This window comes from Erpetoichthys calabaricus, chromosome 10 (genome assembly GCF_900747795.2).
Source record: "Erpetoichthys calabaricus chromosome 10, fErpCal1.3, whole genome shotgun sequence".
Classification (NCBI taxonomy): Eukaryota; Metazoa; Chordata; class Cladistia; order Polypteriformes; family Polypteridae; genus Erpetoichthys; species Erpetoichthys calabaricus.
In genome coordinates this window covers 81,534,451-81,546,493 of record NC_041403.2, presented here as the reverse complement: position 1 = coordinate 81,546,493, position 12,043 = coordinate 81,534,451, and the positions used below count along the sequence as shown (strand labels likewise).

At 36.0% G+C, this 12,043-nt stretch overlaps 1 protein-coding gene across 4 annotated transcripts in view; it reads left to right on the top strand.

Annotated features, from left to right (window-relative positions):
- The window catches only part of szt2 (SZT2 subunit of KICSTOR complex), a 382,417-nt gene that overhangs the window by 137,455 nt on the left and 232,919 nt on the right, over nucleotides 1-12,043 (top strand). For all 4 annotated transcript variants that reach the window (XM_051933248.1, XM_051933246.1, XM_051933247.1 and 1 more), the window contains 6 exons: nucleotides 323-395; nucleotides 4,017-4,202; nucleotides 4,525-4,827; nucleotides 6,535-6,871; nucleotides 7,172-7,246; nucleotides 10,156-10,294. In XM_051933248.1, the coding sequence (XP_051789208.1) occupies nucleotides 323-395; nucleotides 4,017-4,202; nucleotides 4,525-4,827; nucleotides 6,535-6,871; nucleotides 7,172-7,246; nucleotides 10,156-10,294 (1,113 nt within the window). The remainder of the gene's footprint in view (nucleotides 1-322; nucleotides 396-4,016; nucleotides 4,203-4,524; nucleotides 4,828-6,534; nucleotides 6,872-7,171; nucleotides 7,247-10,155; nucleotides 10,295-12,043) is intronic.

Below are 12,043 nucleotides of genomic sequence, written 5' to 3'. Positions count from 1 at the left end.
TTAAAAAAAATGATTATCTCTAAATGTTGAAAATAATCATTAATACTATCCACAGTCTTTGTGCGAGCCAAACTGCATTTCATTGGAGTTACGATTTAAGAGGCTGAAAAAAACAAAAACTTAAGACTGAACATTATGAAAACAATTGGAACCCATATGACCCTTATACAGAAAACAAGTAATACATTGCAATGGCAATGTTAGACTTGCTTGCATAGTAGTAAACATGTGCATTGCTGTAGTGTCCTTTAGGTTATTGATTACTTGCATAATTTTAGATGATTGAAATTATGCTTTATAATTTGTGTGTTTGTTTTAACAGGGTGATTGGAGGAGATCCTTTCTCCAAGCTTCCAATTCCTCATAAACAAGCTGTGTTGGCTACAATGGATGAGGTATATTTGTGAAATATGTTTGTAGTTTCTGATAATTAAAATTAAAAAATATTAAATATATTAAAATATTTCAGAGCCTTTAAAAAGTCTTGACACACATATACATTTGTATATTTGTCTGCATATATATTCAAAAAAAAATTGCTTTTTTGATTTTTCTTTTCATAGTAGTGAGTTTTTCCAGGTATATACAGTTAGGTCCATAAATATTTGGACAGACACAACTTTTTTCTAATTTTGGTTCTGTACATTACCACAATGAATTTTAAATGAAACAACTCAGATGCAGTTGAAATGCAGACTTTCAGCTTTAATTCAGTAGGGTGAACAAAACGATTGCATAAAAATGTGAGGCAACTAAAGCATTTTGTTAGCACAATCCCTTCATTTCAGGGGCTCAAAAGTAATTGGACAAATTAAATAACTGGAAATAAAATGTTCATTTCTAATGCTTGGTTGAAAACCCTTTGCTGGCAATGACAGCCTGAAATCTTAGACTCATGGACATCACCAGATGCTGGGTTTCCTCCTTTTTAATGCTCTGCCAGGCCTTTACTGCAGCGGCTTTCAGTTGCTGTTTATTTGTGGGCCTGTCTGTCTGAAGTTTAGTCTTCAACAAGTGAAATGCATGCTCAATTGGGTTAAGATCAGGTGACTGACTTGGCCATTCAAGAATTTTTCACTTCTTTGCTTTAATAAACTCCTGGGTTGCTTTGGCTGTATGTTTTGGGTCATTGTCCATCTGTATCATGAAACGCCGCCCAATCAATTTGACTGCATTTAGCTGGATTTGAGCAGACAGTATGTCTCTGAACACCTCAGAATTCATTCGGCTGCTTCTGTCCTGTGTCACATCATCAATAAACACTAGTGTCCTAGTGCCACTGGCAGCCATGCACACCCAAGCCATCACACTGCCTCCACCGTATTTTACAGATGATGTGGTATGCTTTGTCTGGACTCTGGCTGGGCCACTCAGGGACGTTCACAGAGTTGTCCTGAAGCCACTCCTTTGATATCTTGGCTGTGTGCTTAGGGTCGTTGTCCTGCTGAAAGATGAACCGTCGCCCCAGTCTGAGGTCAAGAGTGCTCTGGAGCAGGTTTTCATCCAGTATGTCTCTGTACATTGCTGCAGTCATCTTTCCCTTTATCCTGACTAGTCTCCTAGTTCCTGCCGCTGAAAAACATCCCCACAGCATGATGCTGCCACCACCATGTTTCACTGTAGGGATGGTATTGGCCTGGTGATGAGTGGTGCTTGGTTTCCTCCAAATGTGACACCTGGCCTACACACCAAAGAGTTCAATCTTTGTCTCATCAGACCAGAGAATTTTCTTTCTCATGGTCTGAGAGTCCTTCAGGTGCCTTTTGGCAAACTCCAGGCGGGCTGCCATGTGTCTTTTACTAAGGAGTGGCTTCCGTCTGGCCACTCTACCATACAGGCCTGATTGGTGGATTGCTGCAGAGCTGGTTGTCCTTCTGGAAGGTTCTCCTCTCTCCACAGAGGACCTCTGGAGCTCTGACAGAGTGACCATCAGGTTCTTGGTCACCTCCCTGACTAAGGCCCTTCTGCCCCGATCGCTCAGTTTAGATGGCCGGCCAGCTCTAGGAAGAGTCCTGGTGGTTTCGAACTTCTTCTTCTACGGATGATGGAGGCCACTGTGCTCATTGGGACCTTCAAAGCAGCAGAAATTTTTCTGTAACCTTCCCCAGATTTGTCCCGGAGGTCTACAGACAATTCCTTTGACTTCATGCTTGGTTTGTGCTCTGACATGAACTGTCAACTGTGGGACCTTATATAGACAGGTGTGTGCCTTTCCAAATCATGTCCAATCAACTGAATTTACCACAGGTGGACTCCAATTAAGCTGCAGAAACATCTCAAGGATGATCAGGGGAAACAGGATGCACCTGAGCTCAATTTTGAGCTTCATGGCAAAGGCTGTGAATACTTATGTACATGTGCTTTCGTAATTATTTTTTTTTTTTTTTTGAATTTGCAAAAATCTCAAGTAAACTTTTTTCACGTTGTCATTATGGGGTGTGTTGTGTGTAGCATTCTGAGGAAAAAAAATTAATTTAATCCATTTTGGAATAAGGCTGTAACATAACAAAATGTGGAAAAAGTGATGCGCTGTGAATACTTTCCGGATGCACTGTGTGTATATATATATATATATATATATATATATATATATATGTGTATATATATATATATATAATATAATAAATAATCAAAGTCTATAGACAGACAGGAAAGTGGAAAAGATGATTATTCTCTTCGGAAACAATCATAGTCCTAAGAAAATGCATGTGAAGGAGGTGTTTGTTCTTATTTTATAAGCAAGCATCACTAACATATATAATCTTGGACAATTACCTTCAGTGTACTATGTTTTTAAGTCCCAGCACATTGAAAAACTTCCAGTAACCATCCCTTAGCAACCAGTTACTGTAGCAAAGCAATGGTAGTACAACATGAGGACAACTATATCACTACTAAACAATAAATACTTAAATATAATTTATAATAATATAAGGATTTGCCAAAATGAAAGGGAAGCGAGAAAGATAATAAATATAACTATAGAAGATATTTAGTGAAGGGTAAAAAGATAAACAAAAATAGCTCCAAAAATCCAAATTCATGATACATGAGATCTCATCTTTATTGCAATATAAGAGAAAATTCTCCTAAAGTATCCCCCATTATTGCATATTGTAACGCGTGAGTCACTGTCTTGCACCCCAGACATGAGTCTGAGTTTCAGTACTTTAGCAAAAACCAGCTTTATTCAACTTGAAACAGGAATAGCAGGGTTATTTATTGCAGCAGTAGCTACCACTCTCCTATACACAGACACAACAAACAGGCATAGTCGGGGCCTGGTCATTTGCCAAGTTATACTGTTTCCTGCAATTATAATGTCCCTTGCATCACCCATCGTGACAGGACCGTATAGAGTGATCTTGATCGACTTGCAGTTGGTTCTGCGGTGCTCAGCTGCTGCGCTGCGAACCTGTGGTTGCCTCGCAGTCCTCAACATATGCGGCAGGTGCACCTTTGCGTGTTGTCCCTGGGGTTGTGGTTGGGGGCTTGGGGTTGTGGGTTTGGATGGGGTAGGTGTCCTAAAAGGGTTCAGAAACCTCACAATATCATTAATTGGTTTTTCATCATATACATTGACCACCCAGTATGAAAATAAGGAGAGAGATAAAGAGAGAAGAGAAAACATGGATATGTCTGTAAACTTTTTCTGAAACTAAAAACTTACAACACTAAGTTGGATCAAGGTTACACTATGGGGTTTGAATAAACTTTTGTATATTTGCAACTAATTAGAGAAAACATGTCTTATAAAAAAATCTAGTATTCAAATAGAAGCTTTTTATAAATAAAAATTGAATAAAAATGACAAAATACCATGGTCTTAAAATTGAGGAGAAAGAAATCCAGTTTACAAAAAAGTGGGTATCTTTTTTAGCGTAAAACCTCTTGAGTCAAATTAGAGAACTTGCTTGTGGAAATAAACATGGGAATGTAATCCACTTCTGCTTTCAGTGAACGTGAAGAGTGGCTTGGGTACTTTTTATATAGCATTTTTTTCTCAATCATCACAGATCCGGTGGGTCCTGGAAGATGAGATTGTTTCTGCTATGCGCCATTTAAGGGTCATAAACAAATTGATACTACAAAAAGTTGCAGATCATGTATATAACTCGCAGGAACGGGAAAACTGCCGCTTTGAGGTTATTCCACTGCAGTTTGTGTTTGGTCCAGATCAGTCGTTGGCAAAGTTTAAGGAGGTGAGATATTAATAAAGCAATTTACTATAAAAGAATAATAATATTATATCTAACAAAGATTAAGATAAAATCTGTTTTAACGTTTAAGTTAAATTGGCTTCACAAAGTATTAATGCAAACACAAAATACTTTCACAAAGTAATTTATAAAAAATAGAGTATAGCTAAAAAGCAGTAGCCATATGTTTATGTTGAATGACATTAATAAATACTTATAGAAAAATATAACTAGAAATGAATACAACATTAACATTAACAATGTATTTTGTACTATTCATTGCGAATCTGGAGTTGAACATTAATAATTCTTTCCTTTCTTACAGGAGTTCAGTAGAATGTCACTATCAGGGTATTTATTAAATGAAGAAAGTGACAGTTTTTACTATGTGTCTGTGAGTCGGCTGTATGCTCAGAGATTGGAAAATGCCAAAAGTGTTGTAGATAATAAACCAGTCAATTCAGGATACCATCTAGAGGATTGCACAATAAAATCACAGCAGGTAGTGCGTAGTTTGGGATTTAACAAAATGGTCGGAACCTCTCAACAGAATAATCAGAGCCCATCTGCTTTGGAGGAGACAAAATTAACAAATAATCTAGAACAAGATAAAGTACAAAACTCTTTGGTAAGTAATATAACAATTAAGGCTTTCTACACTTAGCAGTAGCAAAATTATCCAGAGTATATTTCAATTCCGTATTTCTATTACTTATTTAAACCAGGTTGATAGTATTACTGATTGTAATACTCGTGTTCAGTGTATTTTTTTAAGAACTTTGCATTATTATATTGCACTTATTCTTAAAGTTATGTTACTAATTTTAACAGTACAATTTTCATATGTTGTTACACAAGTAATTTTATAAGCAAACAATAAAAATGAGAGTCATTTCATCTATCTCTTCATTTCCTAGCTGTATAAAAGCAAGATAATAGTTATTTTAAAATTAAAAAGTGATCAAGATAGTAGACATTCAGTCAAAGCTTTTCATTTCTATGTTGCATTTGCTTCATATCTTCTAGGCCATACTCGAGCTGTACAAAGTTGTAAGGGCTTGATTAATGCATCATTTGTCTTCCCAACTCTGGTAGACAGTTGAGGTAATACTTGCTTGTGCTGCATCACGTTTCTACACTTTCTCACTATACCTCAACTTTTTACACATTAGCTTTAGCTGGATACTTTTGTCTTGGCTATACTCAAAGAATGAGCAACAATCACAAGCATGGTATTGTAAATAAAACTTAATTTTTCATATTATTTCCTGAAATTTTGCATGCCATACTTTTGGCAGAGCGGAGAATATTTATTGCCCCAAAACACATAATGTTCATCAAGGGGCAGTAAAATGGTAAAGATTCTGTGAGTGGGTTTTTCATTGTACCTTTCAGTGTATTTTTCAGTTAAATTCATGGAAGATACGATTTTGCTTTGGTACATTGTTTACTACATTGTTTACCAAAACAACTTTTTACAAAAAGGTGCATAGGCCTCCCCCACTTCATGAGTGGCAGAGTGGTGGCTCTGAGGCTAGGGATCTGCACTGGCAATCAGAAAGTTGCCGGTTTGAATCCCGTAAATGCCAATAGGGACTCTGCTCTGTTGGGCCCTTGAGCAAGACCCTTAACCTGCAATTGCTTAGTGCTTTGGGTAGTGAGAAAAGCGCTATATAAATGCAAAGAATTATTATTATGAAGGTGATCCATTCCTGAAGACCCCCTCGCAATGTGATTTTCATAACCTGAACAACTGATTATCATTAATTTGCAGGGAAAACATTTTATGCATTCTCTAGTCCAGAAATGACTTGCATTTTTTACTTTAATTATAACAAAACACATGGAAGCTGACAGAATTCATTTAATAATAACATGTCCTAAAACAAACCCTAATATGATATTTTCACTTCATTAAATATTGTTTAATAAAGCTGTTTATCTCTGCTTTATCACTTCCAGTTTCACATTCAAAGGTAAGGCTTTTCAATGTTTATATGCTGCCGTTCACATCTCTTACTCCTTGCTTCTCCTGTATCTCCCTTGTCATTAAACTGGCCATCACAGTACATCAGGTCTAGGACCATTACAAACAGATTTCCCTCAACCCCATAGTTTCTCAACTTTGTATGTAATGTTGGTAGAAGATGCACCCAGAGGGAATATGGGCTCTACCTCAACAGTTCTTTATAACCCTGGGTCTCTTATCATCAAGGGGTATTTCATTTTATTTTTTTGATATCTCCATTGATTGCCAAACTGTTTAAATATTAATTTTATTTTTGTCTAAATTGGTAATAATTTAAGGAAAAAATGCATATTATTCTGCTTTTAGGTTTCTGCAACAGAAAAGACAACAGCTTCAGAGTTCTCCAGTGTTGTAACTGAATCATTAGATTGTGGTAATATTTCCCAAAAAGAAAGCAAAAGTGTTATTTCAAAAGATGACAAAGTTGAGAAGACTGATTTGTATAATACCACAGCTTCTTCACAGTTAAATACGTTTTTAGACCAGGAATGGAATGAAGAATGTTTGAAATCTGAGATCAATCAATCTACTCCTGGCCTCATGCATCTTTCTAGCAATATCGAGAAAGAGGTCACATGTACTCCTCCACCTAAAACTCCTTCCACTACTAGTCTGGCTGATTCTGTCCAGTCAACAGCTCAGTGTGAGTTATCTGTTTTGTATACATTTAAATGTTATAATGTTTATTTCAGTTATAATAATTTAAACATGTATTTATATGAAGTGTTTGTTCAGTATTCTGAAGCAGGTTTCAAGGTTGTAACTCACTCATAAACTCAAGAATTACAAGAACTAAGCTTATTAGTATCAGATTCATGTACTACATTGTATATTCCTAGCCAGATTTTTAGACTTTAAAGGCATATGAACAAAATTCCATATTTAATTTGTGCCAGATTCATTATGATTTAATTTGGTTCTTATTTATTAACTTTTCCTACAGTCTCTGGGAAGCTAAGACCAAGTCGTGTTCAAAGTGTGGTTTCAAGCCAAGGGAGCCTAGACTCTGATATGCTCGGTAAATATGCTATTAATGTTTAGCTGTGTGTGTATGTGTATATATATAATATATATATATATATATATATATATATATATATATATATATATATATATATATATATATATATATAATATGTGTGTGTGTGTGAAGTAAAATTTTAAATAGAAGGTTCATTTGAATCCTGTGCTGTAAGAGTAAACATTTTACATCTTTTACCCCAGTTTTCACAAAAACAAATGCAATGACAAATTGATTTGAGCACATTGTTTTAGTAAAAACTCTGCCAGTTTCAATGTCATATTACGTTACATAAACCATCCATCTGTGGCTCCTTTCGAGTCCATATAAATATCCCATAGCATCTGTAGCAGTACTGTGGCTGGCTGCTGTATATGTGCTCCAGTCCTCCCATCCCCACCTTTTCTAATTGTGAAAAGATATTCCATCAAGTAGTTGGTGGCAGCAATGATTGACTAAGTTGTATTCTGTCTTTGGATTTTTGTCTCAGAACAAGTTTTTGGTGATTTGCAGCGTTCATGTGCTAAGGGAATATTATGAGCTGACACTTGTGGTACCTTGCCTTTTACTTCATCATTCTTTAAGCATGTACTGAATTCCTCCAAATACAGTGTAACCAGACAGGTGGTACAGGCTTAACCTACAACATGATGTGTTTTGACTAACCCAGAGATGCTTGTGGTCTCTATTATAATATACCAAATATCTATCTAATTACTAAACAAGCTTCATTCTCATAACATTTGTTACTGCTTGGAATTTAAACCAGGGAAGATCAAAGTTCCATTAATTAGCACATCCATATTTTTAATTTGGAGACCAAATTTGAAATAACAGTACATGAAAGATATCAGTTTTCTTCTAACAGTGCTGCAGTCAAGACAACCTTTGCTGAATCAAGGAGATTTATTATTTCTGATTGGAGGAAGAACACATTGGCATTTTTGTCTTTCTGACTATTTGTTGCAGCTGTTACTGTTTGCCTAAATAAACAAAAATAAACCCAAAATAAACTACCATTGGATTCCTCTGGAATACTTTGACTGTATTAGCTATTTGCATAGTCAACCTGTTTCAGGGTGTAGTAGAAAGATTGGTAAGCAAAGTGACAGATTTGTATGTCTACAAACATGGGATTACAGTAGTCTACTTTTACTGGTGTAACGTGACTCTTTTTCAGCCCCGTTTCCACTTGTATGCTTTCACTGGGTGAGTAAGTTTATGTTTTCTAGCTGGTTTATTGGCTACCAAGCTTGTTTCAAAAAGGTTGTTTTACTGCCTTGTCGTACCTAATGCTTTGGTGTTACAGCATCACTTACCCTGGCAATTTTAGCAATTACTGTGTGATGGTTTTTACCCACACATCATACAAACTTCTGCATCTGAACTGTTGTGCTCGACCCTCTCCTGAAGTTTACAACCTTGCCCTGGTTATAGCATCTTACCCAGAATAATAATGTAAACAGTGTTCTTTATAGTTGCATTCCTTCATTTTGGTGTAATAAAATTTAAAATGAACTTCATCATCAACGGCAGAATCAAATTTTCATTAGGTTGATTTTTCCCTTTTTTAACTTTTTAACAAGCAAAGTTCTCTTAGTCTCTTGGAAATAAACTAGACTTTCTTTGACTCCGTGAAATTTGAGAAAAGCCAATGTCTGTATACACCTGAACACGCTTATCCTTGGCTCCAAATACTTCATAAAGCCCAAGTTACATTTTAAGGGTGGTGGCCTTTCTATCATATTACATGAACACTTGTCAGTTACAGATAATAGCTTTTTACAGATTACTTCCTTTGAAGTGTTAACTATAAAACTTAGTGTTTTTCCAGTTTTGTTAGTCATGGTTTATCACCTTCCAAAATTTGTCATCAGTTTTATATCTGAAGTCTGGTCTTACTGTTTTGTATACGACAGCTTCTTCTGTCATATTTTCCTCTTCATACATTAGGAAATATACTAATCATTATTTGTTCTGCAGGTGTAAACATTTCACATCCCTATGGATCCATTAAGGGCATATCAGACCACAAGCTTATTGAATTTACTCCCTATAATCCTGTATTTACTTAATACAGTATTGTCCTATCCACTGTCATGTAGAGAGATAGTTTCAAGCTACAGTATAATTCTCATTTCTGTAATTTCTAGAATGTTCTTGTTCTTGTATATATGATTACTTTTGACCAGCCACAGACTCTTAAATTGTTGCATATTACAGTGCATATAGAAAGGTTCAGAACTAAACTGCTAGTCTCTTAGCAGACAGAGAATACCTAGCAATGGACAATCTTATTATATTTTTTTTTAATTTTGATTTTATTGAAATCACACAATATTCCATATAAAACAGATCAATTTTACAAGAATAGGATTGAAAACAAATCAGCCCCCACCCCTGAGAAAGAGAGCATGGGCAGCAGAATAAAACTTAAACCTAGTAAAAATAAGTAAATAGATAAATTAATAAGTGAATATAGATAAATGGAGAAGAAAAAGAAAATGGGGAGAGAATCTGTTTCCTCAGTGCTTTAAAAGCTTATTCTAGAATGTTATTTATCAGATCCTGCCAGGTTTTGAAAAATTTCAGCACAGATCCTCTAAGTGAGAATTTTATTTTTTTCAGTTATCCACTGACTTAAAAGGGGAGAGTTAGGATTCCAGTTTAGCAAGATAAGTCTACATGCCAATAGTGTAGTAAAGGCAATCACAGTTATTTTAAATTCTTTAATCTTGGACGTTTACACCTCTGGTCTGAAATGAGTGCTAAATAAATGCAATTCATAAATTGCACTGCACAGCAATTAACTCTATTTTGATAAAATATGTTTACTGAAAAACTTTCCGGATACGTTATACTATAAGTCCGTTTATTACTATTTACACCTGTTTCCATTTATTTAGGTTATGATGGTGGAAGCAGTGACTCTGAGTGTGAAGGTACTACAATGAATGAACAAGATCAGCATTACCCATTAATGCCAAATTTTTGGCTAATTGTGAAGATTCATCAGGATAGAGTAGAAGTATACTCCCATTGTCGGTGAGTTGGTTTTGTTTTACATTCCTTAATTATCTATAGTGAAATTTTGGCAGACCTGTAACTTGAGACTGGGAACAGGAATTCATAAATTGTCTAATGAAAGTGGGGAGGTGGGCTAAGCAATTTATGGCATTAATTGTCAAATAGAGATTTTAAAAATAGTTCTAATCACAGCTGAAACCAGCATGGTCATTAGAGAACTTTTAGTTCTACAGTAATCCCTCGCTATATCGCGCTTCGACTTTCGCGACTTCACTCTATCGCGGATTTTATATGCAAGCATATCTAAATATATAACGCGGATTTTTCGCTACTTTGCGGGTTTCTGCGGACAATGGGTCTTTTTACTTCTGGTACATGCTTCCTCAGTTGGTTTGCCCAGTTGATTTCATACAAGGGACGCTATTGGCGGATGACTGAGAAGCTACCTAATCAGAGCACACAGTTAAGTTCCTGTGTGCTGATTGGCTCAGCGACGGAGTGCTGCATTAACCAGGAAGTCTCATCTCACTCATTCAGCATTAACGTGCTCCTGCTACTGCTTCAGGGGCCGTGTCCAAGCGCCAACAGAAGATGCAAATGATTGCAGAAAAGGTAAAAGTTTTGGATATGTTGAAGGAAGGGAACAGCTACACCGCTGCAGGACACCATTACGGCATCAATGAGTCCACGATCCTTTTTATTTAAAAAGGAGGAAAAGCATATAAGATCTACGGCCGCAGTGTCCTTTAACCAGGGCGCAAAACGAGTAGCAAGTGGACATGATAAGTCAGTAGTCTGGATGGAATCTGCTTTAGGGATTTGGATTGAAGAGTGCTGGAAGAAGAACAACGGCGGTGCTACACAGTCGCCTGAAGAGGCTCCTTTAGAAGAGCTGTAACGCTATCCTTTGTTGTGCAGTAAAATTAAACTCATCGTTATCGGACAAGTCGTCGTGTCATTGTTGGTGAGTAACCATAATTAATTATCTACGTACAGTACTTATTACATGTACATAGTTTAGTGTCACTGTACACACATTTTACTGTATACAATTTTTCTTGCATTGTACGTATTTATTGCTGGTGGCCTGTCTGTCGTAATGGCTGCAACATATGTGATATCGGAGATGCTCGATATCTTTAAAATAATATTTAGGTTTTACTGTATATAAACTGTGTTTACATACATAATTTCAATAAATCTTACCTAATATCTAAGAGAATACAAAGGGTTTATGCTGTATAATTGTGCGGAAAATGTTTATAACAGTGTGGGAGAGTTTATAAGGGCTTAAAATATATAAAAAGAACCATATGAACATATGGTTTCTACTTCGCGGATTTTCACCTTTCGTGGGGGGTTCTGGAAAGCAATGCCCGCGATGGAGGAGGGATTACTGTTTTTCCATATGAAAGGTAACACCTATATTTCACAATAACTCTCCCAGACTAAACTTGAAGCCTTTCAATTGGATTCAACATTATTGCATTATTATGTGCAAAACTAGTACCCACTTTAACACTAGAATCTCTGAAGCCTACGAAAAAACTCATAATCCTGGCCCACCTTCAATTCCTTCACACCTCTCCATCAGCGTCTTTTGTTTTGTTTTTTTGTAGACTTCAGGGATTCTAGTTTAAGAACTAATTCCCCTTAATGTGGGAAAAATAAATCACAATAAAATGTATTATGAAGGAAATCCAAAAAGTCATCTCTGCTTATATTATGTGGAATTGTGAGTTTATTATTTGTGAGATTAATTTGTTC